At 39.5% G+C, this 21667-nt stretch overlaps 2 protein-coding genes, 1 non-coding gene and 2 pseudogenes across 3 annotated transcripts; 1 reads left to right on the forward strand and 4 right to left on the reverse strand.

Annotated features, from left to right (window-relative positions):
• Positions 1-20: 20 nt before the first annotated feature.
• LOC104438022 lies at positions 21-3568 on the reverse strand. Its single transcript, XR_005550018.1, has 6 exons — positions 3253-3568; positions 2945-3157; positions 2779-2849; positions 946-1181; positions 682-814; positions 21-493 (listed from the first exon to the last, which is right to left on the reverse strand). It is a non-coding gene; the product is annotated as a protein STRICTOSIDINE SYNTHASE-LIKE 4 (transcript).
• Positions 3569-5407: 1839 nt separating this feature from the next.
• LOC108958735 lies at positions 5408-6359 on the reverse strand (annotated as a pseudogene).
• Positions 6360-11757: 5398 nt separating this feature from the next.
• On the forward strand, positions 11758-13833 carry LOC104438023 (ATP-dependent DNA helicase Q-like 3). The gene is given in 8 exon segments (XM_039310470.1): positions 11758-11811; positions 11888-11959; positions 12058-12191; positions 12331-12425; positions 12557-12678; positions 12899-13005; positions 13212-13255; positions 13258-13833. Coding segments are annotated over 7 exon segments (969 nt in total). The 5' UTR covers positions 11758-11811; the 3' UTR covers positions 13653-13833.
• A 10-nt stretch (positions 13834-13843) lies between these two features.
• On the reverse strand, positions 13844-17429 carry LOC120292236 (protein STRICTOSIDINE SYNTHASE-LIKE 4-like). The gene is made up of 6 exons (XM_039310472.1): positions 17110-17429; positions 16802-17014; positions 16636-16706; positions 14800-15036; positions 14538-14670; positions 13844-14349 (listed from the first exon to the last, which is right to left on the reverse strand). The coding sequence occupies exons 1-6, from the start codon at positions 17281-17283 to the stop codon at positions 14083-14085; spliced, it is 1095 nt and encodes a 364-aa protein (XP_039166406.1). The 5' UTR covers positions 17284-17429; the 3' UTR covers positions 13844-14082.
• A 1836-nt stretch (positions 17430-19265) lies between these two features.
• Positions 19266-20218, reverse strand: LOC104440120 (annotated as a pseudogene).
• Between the last annotated feature and the right edge of the window lie 1449 nt (positions 20219-21667).

The raw sequence follows: 21667 nt of genomic DNA on the forward strand, positions 1-21667 counted from the left end.
GTTTGCTAAATGCTTAACCATCAGAGAAATACAGTCTATTCTACAATTTCTTGAATCTGCCTCCTGGAAGCATCGAAGTTCTATAATTCAGAACCGTGAAGCAAATGATGCCATGATACATGTAAGCTCAGCTGCCTCCCTTGTGAAATACTCGCCTCTACCGAGATTGGCGAACTGGTATTGCATGAGATGCCAATTGAAGTGAACGTTACATTAGGTAAGATCATCAGATGAGGGGCAATTTTCCAATGAAGTTGGCGTTGAGACTTCCCAGGTAAAGATGTCCCTCAAACTCGAATGCTGAGGTAACAAAGGAGTTGACTTTCCCGTCAGGATCGTCAAGCTTCTCGATTATTTTGCCATCAGCTCCCACATGCAAAACGCTTGCTTTTCTGTACGCTCCATTCACTTTCTTGATCATACTTGGGTACGTTGCTATCAAGTGCTTGGCTGCCTTGGAGGTGTGCACGAATTCCCACCCTTCAGATGTCACCTGCACCAAATTTGCAATGAGCAGTGACAGAGCGTACGAAAACACAAGGTCCGAAAGAAGCTGAACCCCTCGCAGTGGCATGCACGTAGTTTTGCCCAAAATCAGGGGCATTATTATCTCCTTGAGAGCACTAATCTCTCTGGGTTTAGATCTTTAGTTATCGTTTTGAGAAAAGCTTGCGGATATACCTGCGGTAGGGCAATCCAAAAAGATCCGTCGGGGGCAAGATTGATGTTGTCAGGTCCGCCCGGAAGATTGTCAATGAAAATCTCTGTTTTCCCTGCCTCATCTCCCTTCAGCCAATGCCTTAAACACCTAAATCTACGAAACACACACATGCCATAAGCAGAATTGCACCACTTTTTTTCCTGTCTTACCCTAAGATGCTTTATTTTCCAAGAGAAATTCCAATGTATGAGCTCTATAAATTGTGAATTGAGGGATATACTCACTTCCAAGTCTCACAGACAATGAGAAAATCTTCATCCCTAGAGAGAGCAACACCATTGGCGAAGCACAAGTCATCAAGAACAATGGAAGTTTGTGACGATGAAGGGTTGAATTTGAGAAGCTGGCCATGAGGTTTCGCCTCGAGGACATCCAAGTACCAATTGTGGAGGGAGAACTTGGTGCTGGCTACGCTGAAATATAGACTCCGTCTAATGCTTCAATGACGTCGTCTGCGAATCTATATGTGGCAATCATAGTAAAAACATTAAATTTTGACGGTTTTTGTGATAAATTTGCTCCTTGTGCTTATGTCAATTCGTGTGCAAGTCCACCATAATCCTCCAACCTTGGCCTATTTCCGGCCAGACTTGATGGTATTCGGTGTCATGCTCGATCCACCAAGATGAATATAATTGCATTTGATCTACCAAGGTTGTCTAAACCTATCAATCATTATGGCAATTAATTTTTTACCCAAAATGTGGTCTGAGTTTGGTCCCGGATCAGGTCTAATTGCTAGTGTTTCGTGAATTTGCTCCATCTAGCATATTATGCAGTATATATATAGAGATAGCAACATCAAATGTACGTAATATTTTAGGAATTAGTCTACTAAATAATCTGACAAACTCTAATTTAGCATATAAGAGAGTTACTTATGACCTATTAAACCTTCTTGGTATCTTCAACATTGTTGTTGGAGGAATATGAGGACAATACAATCTATTCTAGGACAAGACAATCTATTCTCACATATCCCAACAATATGTCCTTTTCTTTTCTTTTTCTCATTTGATAACAACGTAATGCTATCCTAATTGCGAACTCAGCCATTTGTCTTTTCCAGGACAAGACAACTCATTTTAACAAGTAAATCCCATGAAATTTTGTCATAAGAATACCCGCTAATCTTACATATAAATTTAATTAGAGCTCAACTCTTTTTTGTCCTTATAAACTTTCCAAATTCTTATAATCGAAAGCACTCGAATGTCTAAATTAATTATGAGTTCAAGTTGGAGGAGTTCATCAGATAAGGATGTGCAGCCTTGTACGTCCCTTCACAGACTGTGGTCCCTTGTCCACTTCCCTTCGAGAAAATCTCAGAGCCACGCAAATCGATAGACAAAAGAACAGCTTACACGACTGCAGCATCTCTGTTGTTGTCCGGTTACTTACAAACAAACACCCATCATACGTCGTTGTCAATGACAAAGTGAGGAAGAAAAGGGGAGATTCCTAAAGCTCAGCCACACATAGCACATATACCAATGAAAAGCTGCCGCCTTTCTTCTAAGTTATCTCCCGCAAATGCTTCCGCATGGCTTGGTTTCGAGTTTTGTTATAATATTTAAATAATAAATTACGTATTCATCTAATAATTTAAATTTTTAAAATGATTGACGGTAGTTCTATAAAATCTCAAATTCAAATTTTATCAGGCTTCATTTGCTTCATTAATTAAATTTTCATTCTTAATACTAGACAAAATACCAAATTAAGTGTGAAAGGAAATGTTATAATATACATATGATAAATTACTCAATCTAACAATTTAAGTTTTAAAATAGTTTACTAAAGTGAAAATATTATAATATTTGAATGATAATCACGCATTCATTTAATAATTTAAGCTTTTAAAACAGTTGCTTATAGTCCCATAAAATCTCATGAGTTGTCATGTTTAGTACTTTGCTCATTGTGTGCTCTTGGGGCCACCCAAGAGAATAGATGTGCGTGTTTTCAGGAATTACTGGTGCGAGTGGAAAGAGTGTCCGAGGAATAGGTTGAAATTAAAAAGAACTATTGTTGATCACGATGATTAAGAACATTACCTTAATTCAGATCCATTAACATGCGATAAGAGGACCTTCGGATGACCATCTTCATCGACCCAGATCAAGCCCTAGCCAAATCACAATCATCGAGAGCTTACCCATAAACGCTTCACAATTCATTTCATAAACCAAGATCATCATCTCTTTATCATATCATGCATACCTTTTCAGCATCACACACAATGATACCACCTCTCCTGGTCGCTGTAATCCCCAGAAGGGTCTGACTGTTCAACATGGTCCAATTTTCCCAGGACCCGTCTCGGTGCAACCTCTTGATCCAACCATCTCTAGTCGCAGTGTGGAGCACGCCATTTTCGTCTACCAATACGTCCTCTGGGTCTTTCACTACACCCTCTCCAACTTTACCCACACCCTGCGTGAACCAGAAAGCTTTTCACATGAATGAAGAACCGAGAAATGAAAGAAATGATAGTTGGAACCTTCTGTATGACGAAGCTTTTCAATTACCTGCAAGTGGGTGTTTGTGGGAAGAGAAGCTAAAGACGATGGTTGCGGTAAATGGAGCAAGTCGGGAGATATCGGCGAAAAGATAAAGATTTGAAGCACTACGGCGAGGACACAAGCCAAAACGAAGCCCGAGAATGGTGGCAAAAAGCGGCTCAAGAAGCCGAATAGAGCCATTGTGATAAGAGGGAAAGAGTGACAAGGATGAAATCTAGAAGAAGAAATGTTTTTGACGGGAATACAAGTCCACTTATTGTGAGAGAACCGTAATAGAAGACGGGTCTGAGTTTTCGGCGGAGATGAAGAAAATTGTTCAATTATTACTCGAATTTGAATCGTATACAAACTTGATCCGGTTGAACGATGTAGATAGGTTAGGACATAAATCCAAAAGTTTTAATTGGATTAGAATTCCTTTTGGAGGCATGGGGATTTGTTTCTATTTGAAGTGGAAAAGAATAATATCTAGATTTGTTTCATCTTTGGCTCCTATGCCACCGTTGATGAGGTTGGCCTTGCCCAGCCATGGCAAGGCCAAGCTAGCCATGGTTGGGAAAGGCCTTGCCAGATTTGGCGAGGCTTGACTGCACCTCACTAGTGGCTTGTGAGGGGGAGCCTCATCATTGACTAGTAAGCCTCACCAACTCTTGCCTCTAACTGGCCCCAATGGCGATCAATTAAAGAAAGGAGGATAGAAAGAAAAAAAAAATATTAAAAATTGTTCATGTCATCATTGGTTGGATGGTTAGGTCCACATCGAGAAAATTGTCCAAAAAGTCATAAATCTATTGCAGTTTTGCCAATTGAGTGCTAAACTTTTCAATCTTTCGATTGAATCCTAAACCTTTGTCGCTTGCTTAATTGAGTCCATTTGGCCATTTTGGTCGGAAAATGTTGATGTGGATACCGGCGATACCAATAATATTTTAATATTTTTGAACGATTTTTAATAATATTTTAATATATTTTTTTTTAAATATTTTTTCCACTATATATATTTCTTTTTTTTTCCTTGGCCTTTTCGGTGGCCAACCACCGGCCATAGGCGACAATCGACCATTGGCCACAACTCGTTGGCGAGGCCAGCCACCCCGGCGAGGGCCGACCTTGCCGGTTGGTGAGGGGAGCCCTCGCCAAGGCTTGCCCTCGCCCGGACCCGGATCTGGCGAGGCCGGCCCTCGCCTAGCCGGCCGAGTGTCGGCTTGTGGCCGATGGCCAGCCGTCGCCCGCCCGGCCAGGGGCGAGGCCGACGCTCGCCCGGGCAAGGGCAACCCCCGGCGAGGGCTCCTCGCTAGATCTGGTGAGGCCACCCTTGCGGGCTAGGGCGGCCTCGCCCGACGTCACCGCTCGCTCGATCGGGCTCGCCCGTGGCGGGCGAGGCCGCCCGGGTGGGTTGTGGCTGGTGACCAGCCGTTGCCTATGGTTGGTGGCCAGCCACCAGAAAAGGCCAAGGAAAAAGCCAAAAAGGAAAATAAAAAAAGAATAAAAAAGGAAAAAAAAAAATCAGAAAATAAAAAATCAATTTTTTTAAAATATTAAAATATTATTAAAAATTGTCTACGTTAGCTTCGGCCGTCCTACGTGGCACCACCGGCGTCCACGCGCATTTTCCGGCAAAAATTGGTGGATGGACTCAATTGGCAAATTGACAAAGGTTTAGGATTCAATCGGCAAGGTTGAAAGGTTTAGGACTCAATTGGCAAAATTATAATAGGTTTATGACTTTTTGGACAATTTTCCCGGTCCACGTCAATGCTGGCTAGCTAAATTGGCTGGTTGGACTAAACTGATACAAATGTAGATAATTTATAACAAAATTGGTATAATTACAATAGATTTGAAACTTTTCTAATAATTTTCCCTCATTTTGTCTATGGTTCTGTTTTCAGTTTCATAGTGGCACCTTAGGTCTTTCATACTTTTCAAATGATAGTTTGCTTAAAGCATGACCATCGGGTAAATTCAGTCTACTCAACAATTTCTTGAAATTGTTATGGAATCTGCCTCTTGAAATCATTGAAGTTTCGCAGTTCAAAACCAGTGAAGCAATTGATGCGATAATACATGTAAAAGCTCAACTACCTCCCCATGTGAACTACTCCCGTCTACCGATATCTGCGTAACACAATTAGAGTGAACGTTACACTAGGCATATTCATCAGATGAGGGGCAATTTTCCAATGAAGTTGGAGTTGAGACTTGATGACCCTCAAACTCAAATGCTGAGGTAACAAAGGAGATGACTTTCCCGTCAGGATCGTCGAGCTTCTTGATTATTTTGCCATCAGCTCCCACATGCAAAACACTTGCTCTTCTGTACACTCCACTCGCTTTCTTGATCAAACTAGGGTATGTTGCTATCAAGTGCTTGGCTGCCTTGGAGGCGTGCACGAACTCCCACCCTTCACATATCAACTGCATCAATTTGCAAAAGAGCAGTGATGGAGCTTCCGCAAAACATGGTCCGAAAGAAGTCGAAACCTTCGCGATGGCATGTATGCAATTTTTGTCCAAAATCAGGGGCACTATTGTCTCCTTAAGAGCACCAATCACATTGGGTTTAGATTTTCAGTTGTTATCTCGCGAAAATCTTGCAAATATACCTGCTGTAGGGCAATCCAGAAAGATTCTTCGGGGCAAGATTGAAGTTGTCGGGTCCATCCGGAAGATTGTCAATGAAAATCTATATTTTCGTTGCCTCATCTCCCTTTAGCTGATGCTTCAAACACCTAAATTTGCGAAACAGACACATGCACATAAGCAGAATTGCACCGCATTTTTTCCTGTCTTTCTGCTAAACTGTGCTAAGATGCTTTGTTTTCAAGAGAAAATTCCAATGTATGAGCTCTATAAATTGCGCATCGGGGATATACTCACCTCCAAGTTTCATAGATAATGAGAAAATCTCCGTCCCTGGAGAGAGCAACACCATTGGCGAAACATAAATCGTCAAGAGCAATCAAAATTTGTGATGATGAAGGGTCGAATTTGAGAAGCTGGCCATGGGGTTCCGCCTCAGGAAGGTCCAAGTACCAATTGTGGAGGTCGAAGTTGGTGCTGGCTACCCTAAAATATAAACTCCCATTTGATGCTTCAATGACATCATCCATGAATCTATATGTAGCAATAATAGTAAATACATTAATTTTGTGTGGTTTTGTGAAAAACTCGCTCCTTATGCTTATGTCAATTTGTGTGCTTTGAGATAAACATGCTGCCCTTAGGTAGACATGTTCATGACAAAAGGAGTCTCATGGGCTCAAGTCCACCGTGAGCCTCCAACCTTAGCCTATTTCTGGCCAAACTTGATGATCTACCAAGGTTTTCTAAACCTATCAATTACTAGGGCAAATAATTTTTTTTACCTGAGGTGCGATTTGTGTTTGGTCGATCAAGTCTAATTGCTAGTGTTTCATGATTCCGCACCATCTAGCATATTATGCAGGATTTATAGATATAGCAACATCACGTATACGTAATATTCTGGGAATTAGTCTACTAAAGAATCTGACAAACTCTAATTTAGCATATAATTTACTTATGAGCTACTTAACTTTCTTGGTATCTTCAACATTATTGTTGTAGTAATATGAGGACAAAACAATCTATTCTCACAAATCCCCGGCATTCATTTTTTTTTTATGTTTAATTTGAGAACAATAAAATGCCGTCCTAATAGCAAACTCAACCATTTTTGTCTTTTCCATGACATGATAACTCATTTTAACAAGTAAAATCCCATGAATTTTTTCCTTTGTAGGAATACGAAGACAATCTATTCTCACAAATCCCTGACACTCTTTTCTTTCTCTTCTTTTTATTTTTCTTAATTTGAGAACAATGTAATGCCGTCCTAATTGCAAACTCAGCCATTTGTATCTTTTCCATGACATAATTACTCATTTTAGTGAGTAAAATCCCATGAATTTTTTCCTTTATAGGAATACAAGGACAAGACAATCTATTCTCACAAATCCCCGACACTCTTTTGCTTCCTTTTCTTTTTTCTTTTTTCTTAATTTGAGAACAATGTAATGCTGTCCTAAGTGCAAACTCAGCCATTTTTGTCTTTTCCATGACATGATAACTCATTTTAATAAGTAAAATCCCATGATTTTTTTCCTTTGTAGGAATAGGAGGACAAGACAATCTATTCTCACAAATCCCCAACACTCTTTTCTTTCCTTGTTTTTTTTTTTTTTTTAGAACAATGTAATGCCGTCCTAATTGCAAAATCAGCCATTTTTGTCTTTTCCATGACAGGATAACTCATTTTAACAAGTAAAATCCCATGATTTTTTTTCCTAAGAATACCTGCTAATATTATATATTATATAACATGTTAGCCAAAATTTAAATAGAGGTCAACTCTTTTTTGTCCTTATTAACTTTCCAAATTCTTTTAATCGAAAGTACTCGAATGTCTTGAATAATTATAAGTCCAAGTAAAAGGAGTTCATTAGATAATGATGCACAGCCTCGTGCATTCCTTCACGCATCTGGTCCCTTGTTCCTTCTCTTTGTAAGGATGAGGTCGAGAAAATCTCAGAACCATGCAAATCGATCGAGAAAAGAACAACAAACATGACTGCAACATCTTTGTTGTTATCCGGATACTTACAAATGTCGTGACCTACCCATTCGGGCCTTTAATCCCTAGAAATAGATTTAGAGATACTTATTCAAGTGGTAGTCCCCAAGGCACATCACAGAAAGAAGGCTCAAAAGCATCATCTTTAATGTTCGTCCAAGAGGTCCATCAATTGAGAACGTGGGTTCTCTCAAATCCGTACCTCGCATGACAAAGGGTTCAATTTTAGTTTTTAGACAACTTGAAAACATTATATAGAAGTCACCAATAGCCTATTTGTTGAGGGTCAGCTAGAAACCCAATCAAGGGTCAGGAGACCTCCCTTGATTTTCACGGAACCAGAGATTTCGTGGGTTCAGGGACTTGGGTTACACTAAGGATGTCTATTAGCGCTCTTTCGATGCCTATGAGTTGGGGTGGTTAAGGGTGTGTTAGGCAACTTGCTAAATAGTAACAATTTATGTTCTTTTCTTCCAAGGAGTAGATTTGGAACAGAAATTCGTTTGGTAAAACTTTTATTCCTGAGTAGGGGTGAGCGGGTCCAGGGTGGGTAGGGTCTAGACCTGGACCCTGTTCCCTACCCTATTATAACCGGTTATCCTTTTTTGAACCTTGTTCCCTACCCTGTTTGCATTGGACCCTGTTCTCGGCCTACCCTGTTTTTTTTTCGGTCCGGAACAGGGTTGACCCTATTTATATTGGAACCTGTTTTGCATAAAAAGTAACCTTAGAGAAGCAAGTCTAGATGAGTTATCTGCTGAAACAAAAAGGCTAGACCAAGCACATCTTTCGACCAAATTCATTGGCAACATGTATAAAATTTGGACTCCCATTGAAAAAAAATAACCAAGTATATAATTTGACCATCTCGCATCCCCATATCCCACAAGATATATCGAGTTTCTCATATTCCAGTAATATACAAGCTAGCAATTTAGCCAATTAACTAATTGTAGTACAATTTTTGGTTGATCACATATCAACCTTGTCCTTCATGTGCTCGATCTTCTTCTCCTTCTTCGGCCTTGCGTTCCACATGGTACAAAATCTCGACAAAAACCTAAAATTCATATATAAAGAAAAATCAACAAGAATCCATACTCTAGGATTTAATAAAGTCTATTTACTTACCACAAAATTGGAGTTTCGACAAAATGAAGTTTATTTTCCAATGATAATGTCCTTGGTAAGACAATCCAAATCTATAAAAAAGAAAAAGGAAAAAAAAAGAGAGATTAAATAAGGCATGCGCTTAATAGATAGTTATGCGAATGAATTACAAGATACAAAGAAATATATATATATAACTTACCCGCCTCAAATTGTTCCGCATTCTCGATGCATTCTTCAACATTAATTGGCACGCGAACAACTCTTAACCAATCTTGCGTACAAATTAAACCTTCCACTACTCTGGGAGTCAAAGAACTTCGAAAGCCATCAAGTATACGTCCCGATGTACTAAAAGCCGACTTTGAAGCATTGGTAGTCACGGGAATAGACAAAACATCTCGAGCTATCAAAGATACGATTTCATACTTTGATCCAAGTACTCTTCCACCACATCAAAAGATCAATATTAAGGATATCTTCACTTTCAGTTTCAAGATACCGATCAAGCTCAAATTTGTTTTCATCCAACACTTTTTCTTCACATGGAGAAAGCTTTTGTGCCAAGCATCGAATTCACAATCATTGTCATCAATATCAACATTAGAAGCACTACTACTATCACTCACACTTGAATCACCAAATTTTCCTTTACTAGAAGAGCCAACAAAAGATCGCTCATAAGATTTATACAAATTCTCCAAGGTGACCTTCACTTTATCATGCATCTCATCAATTTTTGCTTCATCATCATAGATTTGTTCAAAACAGAACTTTACATAATTCAACTTCTTTGTAGGATCCAATGCAACCGCAATCAATGCCATCATATTAACTTTATCCAAACTCCCATAATACTTGTCAAACTTCTTTTTCATTTTTAAACCCATAGCTTGAAGCTTTGGGTCTAAAGAATTCGCCGCATTATTCAAATACTTGTATAACTTAGCTATCTCCTCAAAATAATGATTTGAAGTAACATATGAACTACCCGACATTTTTTGGTTGCATCATAAAACCGTCTCAGAAATTTGAAAAAATGATGACATTTTCCCAATCTTCATCTTCGGGAGGATCATTGTCAATTTCCCTTAAGAAATATAAATCTTCTTCTTCCATTCTTTTAAAAGCTTTCTTGAACTTTATGGCGGTGTCTAGCATCATGTAAGTGGAGTTCCATCTAGTGGCAACATCAAGACAGACCGAACCATTGTATGCAATCCTCTCACTCTCAATGCAACCTTTGAATGTCTTAGCTCTAGCCGGAGAACTCCTCACATACCTAACCATGTTTCGGATGCGTGCAATAGAATCACGCATCTCATTCAATCCGTCTCTTATTATCAAGTTAAGTATATGAGCAGTGCATCTCATATGTAAAGCATCACCATTCAAAATCAAAAATCATTCTTCTGAAAATTTTTCTTTCAAATAACTAACGGCCACATCATTTGAACTTGCATTATCCACTGTTATTGTGGACACCTTCCTTTCTATTCTCCAATCATAAATGCATTTCCCCACAATTTTACCAATCTCCTTACCCTTGTGACTATGCATCATCACAAAATTGATTATTCTTTTTTGCAACTACCAATTTTCATCAAATATAATGTACAGTAAGACACAAATAGTTCAAGTTTTGAATGGAACTCCACATATCCGTTGTGAGTGTAATCCTAGATTTAAGCTTACCAAAGTAAGCTTTCAAACAAGTCATTTCACTAAGATATAACTTCATACAATATCTTGCCATTGTAAATCGTGAAAGATGATGGAAAAGAGGTTGCAATTCAGAACAAAATCCCAAAAACCAACACGCTCAACCATGGAAAATGGCTACTCAACAATAATAATCATTTGAGCAAGCGTATGCCTACAAAAGTTCTGGTGCTGTTTGCTCGATTATTTACTGCCTGGAACGCACAATGTGTGATAACCTGTCTGCTTACCTTTCAGAAAATGGAATATCATGTGCTGGTAATTGTACTTTCTTTCATAAGTCTGTACAGGATTGTCAGGTGGCCATTGATATCTATCCTGTTTCTACTTCTCAGCTTACCACGCGGGGCAGAATGACAAGCTGCGGAGTTCCATCTTAGATGATTGGCTTTCTTCTAAGATACAAGTTGTTGTGGCCACAGTGGCTTTTGTGTAAGAGAGCGCTTGATAGCTTCAACTATTCAAATTTTTTAATTTTATGCTCATTCAACATGACCATTTGTTTGCAATGGATGAATTTTGTCAGGAAGGTACTTGACTACTTTTCCTATTTTTCAATGTTTTCATTCTTGAGATGCTTTCTTGCTTCTCCTTGATTTACAATCTTCAATCAATCAGGAATATGATGTAACTATTTATTTTGGTTGTGTTGTTCCACTTGGGAGCTGTTCTGCTGCATGCACAGTTACTCTGCTTCTGATATTTCTTCAGGATGGTAAGATAATGCGAGGCTATCCACTCAAATTAACTCTAGTTTCATCACCCTGCATGACTGTTCAGCTGATGCCTGTCTATCGTTGAATGTGGTCTATACTCGCAGGGTATTGACAGAAAGGATGTGAGGATTGTTTGCCACTTTAACATTCCAAAATCAATGGAAGCATTTTATCAAGAATCAGGTAGAGCCGGCCGCGATCAATTGCCCTCTACAAGTATATTGTATTATGGGATCGATGATCGCAAGAGAATGGTCAGGTCTCGGCTTCTTGATTTTGATTTGTTATATGTGTCAATGGAATTTCTTGATGAGCTCACACATTCTTTCAGGAATTTATTCTAAGCAAGGCTAAGGATAAGAACCACAAAGCTCCAGTTCACAGGATGGGTTGCTCAAAAAGTTACTAGCTGACTTCAATCAGGTGATCCATAGCTATTGATGTTGTATATGTACCTTGTCCAGGTATATGCTGATTTTAGTTACCAATTGGTGCGCAGATGGTTGAATATTGTGAAGGATCTGGGTGTCGGCGCAGAAAGATTCTTGAGAGTTTTGGTGAACAGGTTTTGGTAACATTTTGTGCTTCATAATGTAACTGGTGCTAATGTGTTTTTAGAGCTTGCTAAATTTTGAATTGAATCATAAGTCGTGTCAATGCATAATTTAGGTACCTGCATCCCTCTGTAAAAACTCGTGCGATACATGCAAACATCCAAACCAGGTTGCCAGGCAGTTGGAGGAGCTTTCAACTACTTGTGTTTCTCGTCAGAGAAACCAGTTCTCCAGAATCCTGATGCACAGGTTTTGTTTTGTGCTTTTCGTTTTGTTTGAAGCTCCTCAGTAATTTAGCGTGCATCCAACCTTTTCAGTTTTATGTTGCTAGAAGTGACATTATTCATAAGGTTCAATGCTAATTCTTATGCATTTTCTAATCGATCAGCGCGGTAGATATGAGTGATGAAGGACAGTATTCTGAATTTTGGAATCGTGATGATGAAGCGAGTTGTTCGGAGGAAGACATTTCTGACTCCGATGGTAATATGTGCATGGCAATATTTACCTGATACCTATCCAATTATGTTTGAAGAAATAGTCGGTGTAAATCTTTTCCAGGCTGATCTGGCTGATGTTGTCACGTTCTCTGATGTGTGAAGATTCTAATGCAGATGGCATCGATGTTAGGAAGAGCTCAACTATCTCAAAATTCAAATCAGGAGTAAAAGACAAAATTGATTTCTGGGAGCATGCTGAGGAAAACTACAACCAGAAGCAAGGCTTAGATAGAAAGGTAGGCCATGGTATGTCTTTTCATGTTCAAGGGATTTAGCTGTTATCTGTTGTAATAGTGACTTGTGAATAATGCCGTTCCTTTTTCTGCTGTTGACAAACCAAAAACTACGCATCAGTGAAATGGGAAACAGATGGGTCACTGTTGCAACTTTGTCCTCTATTATGAAAGAAGTTGAGCTTGTGGTCGGTTACTAAAATACTATGATGACTTCTTGCAGATGAATAAAGTGGACAAGAATGAAGTATCGGAAGAGCTGAGAGAAACTAGCAAGCAAAGATTGTTCAAAGCCTTGAGGCTGGCTCAGCAACGTCTTGGCTCTTTAATGTATATTACTCATTTCTGATTCTTGTCACAATTATTTCACCACCACTTCGTTTTTCTCAGTATATTTCACTGCTAGTTTAAGGTTGCAAAAAGAGCTTTGTCTGGTTGAATCTTCAGTCTGATGTGTAATATAAAAATGTCTTAAGAAACACCCAAGCCGTAGAAATGGATTAATGAAGTCTTTTCTCATCAAACTTTATTTGCAGGAATGAAATTGAAGAGTCGGCTTCTTCCCTCGAGAACGACTGCTACAAAAATATGGAAAGAGCAGGAAGTCATTTTATCTTTCCCAAGTGGCAAACACTGTAAGGTGGCTCTCAACAACCAATTCTACAGATCTGACAAATCGGCTCAGAATCAGTGATAACTCGCCTTCAGAGATTATGCCACCTAAACAAGAACCTTCAGGCTCAGCTCCATCTTCAGTCAACCAGGTAATAATGGAGGCCATAAATGAAGAAGGTCCTAGTGTCATCAGTTCTGCTTGTGTTTCCTCGGGGCAAAGTTCTACTACTACTGCCGCAAGTCTGCCAGCAATTCATTCCTTCTCTGAGTTTATGAAAAGCAGGAAGGCAAAGGATAGAGCAGTTGATAAATTGCCGGAGACAGCTGAGAAGAATATAGAGAAAAGAATGAGGTTGCAGTAGGATCTCTGTTCATGAATTTTGCTCATATCAATTGCCTCCTTGAGCTTAGAAGCATTTGCTATCAACTATATGGCAATTCTGTTTATTGAATTATACGTACGGTTTGATTGCCAAAACTGTCATTATGTGAGGAAACCTCATTTTGTCCGCGGTTCCATTCGAGTTTCATAGTTGTGCCTTAGATCTCTTGGTTTTTCTAAAAATAGTTTGCTAAATGCTTAACCATCAGAGAAATACAGTCTATTCTACAATTTCTTGAATCTGCCTCCTGGAAGCATCGAAGTTCTATAATTCAGAACCGTGAAGCAAATGATGCCATGATACATGTAAGCTCAGCTGCCTCCTTGTGAAATACTCGCCTCTACCGAGATTGGCGAACTGGTATTGCATGAGATGCCAATTGAAGTGAACGTTACATTAGGTAAGATCATCAGATGAGGGGCAATTTTCCAATGAAGTTGGCGTTGAGACTTCCCAGGTAAAGATGTCCCTCAAACTCGAATGCTGAGGTAACAAAGGAGTTGACTTTCCCGTCAGGATCGTCAAGCTTCTCGATTATTTTGCCATCAGCTCCCACATGCAAAACGCTTGCTTTTCTGTACGCTCCATTCACTTTCTTGATCATACTTGGGTACGTTGCTATCAAGTGCTTGGCTGCCTTGGAGGTGTGCACGAATTCCCACCCTTCAGATGTCACCTGCACCAAATTTGCAATGAGCAGTGACAGAGCGTACGAAAACACAAGGTCCGAAAGAAGCTGAACCCCTCGCAGTGGCATGCACGTAGTTCTGCCCAAAATCAGGGGCATTATTATCTCCTTGAGAGCACTAATCTCTTTGGGTTTAGATCTTTAGTTATCGTTTTGAGAAAAGCTTGCGGATATACCTGCAATAGGGCAATCCAAAAAGATCCGTCGGGGGCAAGATTGATGTTGTCAGGGCCGCCCGGAAGATTGTCAATGAAAATCTCTGTTTTCCCTGCCTCATCTCCCTTCAGCCAATACCTTAAACACCTAAATCTACGAAACACACATGCCATAAGCAGAATTGCACCACTTTTTTTCCTGTCTTACCCTAAGATGCTTTATTTTCCAAGAGAAATTCCAATGTATGAGCTCTATAAATTGTGAATTGAGGGATATACTCACTTCCAAGTCTCACAGACAATGAGAAAATCTTCATCCCTAGAGAGAGCAACACCATTGGCGAAGCACAAGTCATCAAGAACAATGGAAGTTTGTGACGATGAAGGGTTGAATTTGAGAAGCTGGCCATGAGGTTTCGCCTCGAGGACATCCAAGTACCAATTGTGGAGGGAGAACTTGGTGCTGGCTACGCTGAAATATAGACTCCCGTCTAATGCTTCAATGACGTCGTCTGCGAATCTATATGTCGCAATCATAGTAAAAACATTAAATTTTGACGGTTTTTGTGATAAATTTGCTCCTTGTGCTTATGTCAATTCGTGTGCAAGTCCACCATAATCCTCCAACCTTGGCCTATTTCCGGCCAGACTTGATGGTATTCGGTGTCATGCTCGATCCACCAAGATGAATATAATTGCATTTGATCTACCAAGGTTGTCTAAACCTATCAATCATTATGGCAATTAATTTTTTACCCAAAATGCGGTCTGAGTTTGGTCCCGGATCAGGTCTAATTGCTAGTGTTTCGTGAATTTGCTCCATCTAGCATATTATGCAGTATATATATAGAGATAGCAACATCAAATGTACGTAATATTTTAGGAATTAGTCTACTAAATAATCTGACAAACTCTAATTTAGCATATAAGAGAGTTACTTATGACCTATTAAACCTTCTTGGTATCTTCAACATTGTTGTTGGAGGAATATGAGGACAATACAATCTATTCTAGGACAAGACAATCTATTCTCACATATCCCAACAATATGTCCTTTTCTTTTCTTTTTCTCATTTGATAACAACGTAATGCTATCCTAATTGCGAACTCAGCCATTTGTCTTTTCCAGGACAAGACAACTCATTTTAACAAGTAAATCCCATGAAATTTTGTCATAAGAATACCCGCTAATCTTACATATAAATTTAATTAGAGCTCAACTCTTTTTTGTCCTTATAAACTTTCCAAATTCTTATAATCGAAAGCACTCGAATGTCTAAATTAATTATGAGTTCAAGTTGGAGGAGTTCATCAGATAAGGATGTGCAGCCTTGTACGTCCCTTCACAGACTGTGGTCCCTTGTCCACTTCCCTTCGAGAAAATCTCAGAGCCACGCAAATCGATAGACAAAAGAACAGCTTACACGACTGCAGCATCTCTGTTGTTGTCCGGTTACTTACAAACAAACACCCATCATACGTCGTTGTCAATGACAAAGTGAGGAAGAAAAGGGGGAGATTCCTAAAGCTCAGCCACACATAGCACATATACCAATGAAAAGCTGCCGCCTTTCTTCTAAGTTATCTCCCGCAAATGCTTCCGCATGGCTTGGTTTCGAATTTTGTTATAATATTTAAATAATAAATTACGTATTCATCTAATAATTTAAATTTTTAAAATGATTGACGGTAGTTCTATAAAATCTCAAATTCAAATTTTATCAGGCTTCATTTGCTTCATTAATTAAATTTTCATTCTTAATACTAGACAAAATACCAAATTAAGTGTGAAAGGAAATGTTATAATATACATATGATAAATTACTCAATCTAACAATTTAAGTTTTTAAAATAGTTTACTAAAGTGAAAATGTTATAATATTTGAATGATAATCACGCATTCATTTAATAATTTAAGCTTTTAAAACAGTTGCTTATAGTCCCATAAAATCTCATAAGTTGTCATGTTTAGTACTTTGCTCATTGTGTGCTCTTGGGGCCACCCAAGAGAATAGATGTGCGTGTTTTCAGGAATTACTGGTGCGAGTGGAAAGAGTGTCCGAGGAATAGGTTGAAATTAAAAAGAACTATTGTTGATCACGATGATTAAGAACATTACCTTAATTCAGATCCATTAACATGCGATAAGAGGACCTTCGGATGACCATCTTCATCGACCCAGATCAAGCCCTAGCCAAATCACAATCATCGAGAGCTTACCCATAAACGCTTCACAATTCATTTCATAAACCAAGATCATCATCTCTTTATCATATCATGCATACCTTTTCAGCATCACACACAATGATACCACCTCTCCTGGTCGCTGTAATCCCCAGAAGGGTCTGACTGTTCAACATGGTCCAATTTTCCCAGGACCCGTCTCGGTGCAACCTCTTGATCCAACCATCTCTAGTCGCAGTGTGGAGCACGCCATTTTCGTCTACCAATACGTCCTCTGGGTCTTTCACTACACCCTCTCCAACTTTACCCACACCCTGCGTGAACCAGAAAGCTTTTCACATGAATGAAGAACCGAGAAATGAAAGAAATGATAGTTGGAACCTTCTGTATGACGAAGCTTTTCAATTACCTGCAAGTTGGTGTTTGTGGGAAGAGAAGCTAAAGACGATGGTTGCGGTAAATGGAGCAAGTCGGGAGATATCGGCGAAAAGATAAAGATTTGAAGCACTACGGCGAGGACACAAGCCAAAACGAAGCCCGAGAATGGTGGCAAAAAGCGGCTCAAGAAGCCGAATAGAGCCATTGTGATAAGAGGGAAAGAGTGACAAGGATGAAATCTAGAAGAAGAAATGTTTTTGACGGGAATACAAGTCCACTTATTGTGAGAGAACCGTAATAGAAGACGGGTCTGAGTTTTCGGCGGAGATGAAGAAAATTGTTCAATTATTACTCGAATTTGAATCGTATACAAAACTTGATCCGGTTGAACGATGTAGATAGGTTAGGACATAAATCCAAAAGTTTTAATTGGATTAGAATTCCTTTTGGAGGCATGGGGATTTGTTTCTATTTGAAGTGGAAAAGAATAATATCTAGATTTGTTTCATCTTTGGCCCCTATGCCACCGTTGATGAGGTTGGCCTTGCCTAGCCATGGCAAGGCCAAGCTAGCCATCGTTGGAAAAGGCCTCGCGAGATTTGGCGAGGCTTGACCGCACCCTCACTAGTGGCTAGTGAGGGGGAGCCTCATCATTGACCAGTGAGCCTCACCAACTCTTGCCGCTAATCGGCCCCAATAGCGATCAATTAAAGAAAGGAGGATAGAAAGAAAAAAAATATTAAAAATTGTTCATGTCATCATTGGTTGGATGGTTAGGTCCACATCGAAAAAATTGTCCAAAAGTCATAAATCTATTGCGGTTTCTTGCCAATTGAGTGCTAAACTTTTCAATCTTGCCGATTGAATCCTAAACCTTTTGTCAGTTTGCCAATTGAGTCCATTTGGCCAATTTTGGTCGGAAAATGTTGATGTGGATACCGGCGATACCACTCGCTGGGCGCGTGAACGATTTTTAATAATATTTTAATATTTTTTTTTAATATTTTTCCACTATATATATTTCTTTTTTTTTCCTTGGCCTTTTACGGTGGCCAACCACCGGCCATAGGCGACAATCGACCATTGGCCACAACCCGTTGGCGAGGCCAGCCAGCCTGGCGAGGGCCGACCTTGCCAGATTTGGTGAGGGGAGCCCTCGCCAAGGCTTGCCCTCGCCTGCCCGGATCCCGGCGAGGGCCCTCGCCTAGCCGGCCGAGTGTCGGCTTGTGGCCGATGGCCAGCCGTCGCCCGCCCGGCCAGGGGGCAAGGCCGACGCTCGCCCGGGCAAGGGCAACCCCCAGGCGAGGGCTCCCTCGCTAGATCTCGGTGAGGCCAGCCCTTGCCGGGGCTAGGGCGGCCTCGCCCGACGTCACCGTCGCTCGATCGGGCCTCGCCTGTGGCGGGCGAGGCCAGCCGGTGGGTTGTGGCTGGTGACCAGCCGTCGCCTATGGTTGGTGGCCAGCCACCGAAAAGGCCAAGGAAAAAGCCAAAAAGGAAAATAAAAAAGAATAAAAAAGGAAAAAAAATCAGAAAAAAAAAAAAATCAATTTTTTAAAATATTAAAATATTATTAAAAATTGTCTACGTTAGCTTCGGCCGTCCTACGTGGCACCACCGGCGTCCACGTCAGCATTTTCCGGTAAAAAATTGGCTGGATGGACTCAATTGGCAAATTGACAAAAGGTTTAGGATTCAATCGGCAAGGTTGAAAGGTTTAGGACTCAATTGGCAAAATTATAATAGGTTTATGACTTTTTGGACAATTTTCCCGGTCCACGTCAATGCTGGCTAGCTAAATTGGCTGGTTGGACTAAACTGATACAAATGTAGATAATTTATAACAAAATTGGTATAATTACAATAGATTTGAAACTTTTCTAATAATTTTCCCTCATTTTGTCTATGGTTCTGTTTTCAGTTTCATAGTGGCACCTTAGGTCTTTCATACTTTTCAAATGATAGTTTGCTTAAAGCATGACCATCGGGTAAATTCAGTCTACTCAACAATTTCTTGAAATTGTTATGGAATCTGCCTCTTGAAATCATTGAAGTTTCGCAGTTCAAAACCAGTGAAGCAATTGATGCGATAATACATGTAAAAGCTCAACTACCTCCCCATGTGAACTACTCCCGTCTACCGATATCAGCGTAACACAATTAGAGTGAACGTTACACTAGGCATATTCATCAGATGAGGGGCAATTTTCCAATGAAGTTGGAGTTGAGACTTGATGACCCTCAAACTCAAATGCTGAGGTAACAAAGGAGATGACTTTCCCGTCAGGATCGTCGAGCTTCTTGATTATTTTGCCATCAGCTCCCACATGCAAAACACTTGCTCTTCTGTACACTCCACTCGCTTTCTTGATCAAACTAGGGTATGTTGCTATCAAGTGCTTGGCTGCCTTGGAGGCGTGCACGAACTCCACCCTTCACATATCAACTGCATCAATTTGCAAAAGAGCAGTGATGGAGCTTCCGCAAAACATGGTCCGAAAGAAGTCGAAACCTTCGCGATGGCATGTATGCAATTTTTGTCCAAAATCAGGGGCACTATTGTCTCCTTAAGAGCACCAATCACATTGGGTTTAGATTTTCAGTTGTTATCTCGCGAAAATCTTGCAAATATACCTGCTGTAGGGCAATCCAGAAAGATTCTTCGGGGGCAAGATTGAAGTTGTCGGGTCCATCCGGAAGATTGTCAATGAAAATCTATATTTTCGTTGCCTCATCTCCCTTTAGCTGATGCTTCAAACACCTAAATTTGCGAAACAGACACATGCACATAAGCAGAATTGCACCGCATTTTTTCCTGTCTTTCTGCTAAACTGTGCTAAGATGCTTTGTTTTCAAGAGAAAATTCCAATGTATGAGCTCTATAAATTGCGCATCGGGGGATATACTCACCTCCAAGTTTCATAGATAATGAGAAAATCTCCGTCCCTGGAGAGAGCAACACCATTGGCGAAACATAAATCGTCAAGAGCAATCAAAATTTGTGATGATGAAGGGTCGAATTTGAGAAGCTGGTCACGGGGTTCCGCCTCAGGGAGGTCCAAGTACCAATTGTGGAGGTCGAAATTGGTGCTGGCTATGCTAAAATATAAACTCCCATTTGATGCTTCAATGACATCATCCATGAATCTATATGTAGCAATAATAGTAAATACATTAATTTTGTGTGGTTTTGTGAAAAACTCGCTCCTTATGCTTATGTCAATTTGTGTGCTTTGAGATAAACATGCTGCCCTTAGGTAGACATGTTCATGACAAAAGGAGTCTCATGGGCTCAAGTCCACCGTGAGCCTCCAACCTTAGCCTATTTCTGGCCAAACTTGATGATCTACCAAGGTTTTCTAAACCTATCAATTACTAGGGCAAATAATTTTTTTACCTGAGGTGCGATTTGTGTTTGGTCGATCAAGTCTAATTGCTAGTGTTTCATGATTCCGCACCATCTAGCATATTATGCAGGATTTATAGATATAGCAACATCACGTATACGTAATATTCTGGGAATTAGTCTACTAAAGAATCTGACAAACTCTAATTTAGCATATAATTTACTCATGAGCTACTAAACTTTCTTGGTATCTTCAACATTATTGTTGTAGTAATATGAGGACAAAACAATCTATTCTCACAAATCCCCGGCATTCCTTTTTTTTTTTTTTTTTTAATTTGAGAACAATAAAATGCCGTCCTAATAGCAAACTCAACCATTTTTGTCTTTTCCATGACATGATAACTCATTTTATCAAGTAAAATCCCATGAATTTTTTCCTTTGTAGGAATACGAAGACAATCTATTCTCACAAATCCTGACACTCTTTCCTTTCTCTTCTTTTTTATTTTTCTTAATTTGAGAACAATGTAATGCCGTCCTAATTGCAAACTCAGCCATTTGTATCTTTTCCATGACACAATTACTCATTTTAATGAGTAAAATCCCATGAATTTTTTCCTTTGTAGGAATACAAGGACAAGACAATCTATTCTCACAAATCCCGACACTCTTTTCTTCCTTTTTTTTTTTTTCTTTTTCTTAATTTGAGAACAATGTAATGCTGTCCTAAGTGCAAACTCAGCCATTTTTGTCTTTTCCATGACATGATAACTCATTTTAATAAGTAAAATCCCATGATTTTTTTTTTTTTGTAGGAATAGGAGGACAAGACAATCTATTCTCACAAATCCCCAGCACTCTTTTCTTTCCTTTTTTTTTTTTTTTAAAGAACAATGTAATTTCGTCTAATTGCAAAATCAGCCATTTTTGTCTTTTCCATGATAGGATAACTCATTTTAACAAGTAAAATCCCATGATATTTTTTCCTAAGAATACCTGCTAATATTATATATTATATAACATGTTAGCCAAAATTTAAATAGAGGTCAACTCTTTTTTGTCCTTATTAACTTTCCAAATTCTTATAATCGAAAGTACTCGAATGTCTTGAATAATTATAAGTCCAAGTAAAAGGAGTTCATTAGATAATGATGCACAGCCTCGTGCATTCCTTCACGCATCTGGTCCCTTGTTCCCTTCTCTTTGTAAGGATGAGGTCGAGAAAAATCTCAGAACCATGCAA

This window comes from Eucalyptus grandis, chromosome 3 (genome assembly GCF_016545825.1).
Source record: "Eucalyptus grandis isolate ANBG69807.140 chromosome 3, ASM1654582v1, whole genome shotgun sequence".
In the NCBI taxonomy this organism is placed as follows: Eukaryota; Viridiplantae; Streptophyta; class Magnoliopsida; order Myrtales; family Myrtaceae; genus Eucalyptus; species Eucalyptus grandis.

What these genes read in the sequence shown, in the direction of transcription:
- LOC120292236 (XM_039310472.1), bottom strand. Translation starts at nt 17,283, where the DNA reads ATGGCTCTATTCGGCTTCTTGAGCCGCTTTTTGCCACCATTCTCGGGC. An exon ending in GTTAATGGATCTGAATTAAG is followed by an intron (nt 15,037 to 16,635) that starts GTAATGTTCTTA and finishes TGCGACATATAG; the next exon opens with ATTCGCAGACGACGTCATTG. An exon ending in ATTGTCTGTGAGACTTGGAA is followed by an intron (nt 14,671 to 14,799) that starts GTGAGTATATCC and finishes TGTGTTTCGTAG; the next exon opens with ATTTAGGTGTTTAAGGTATT.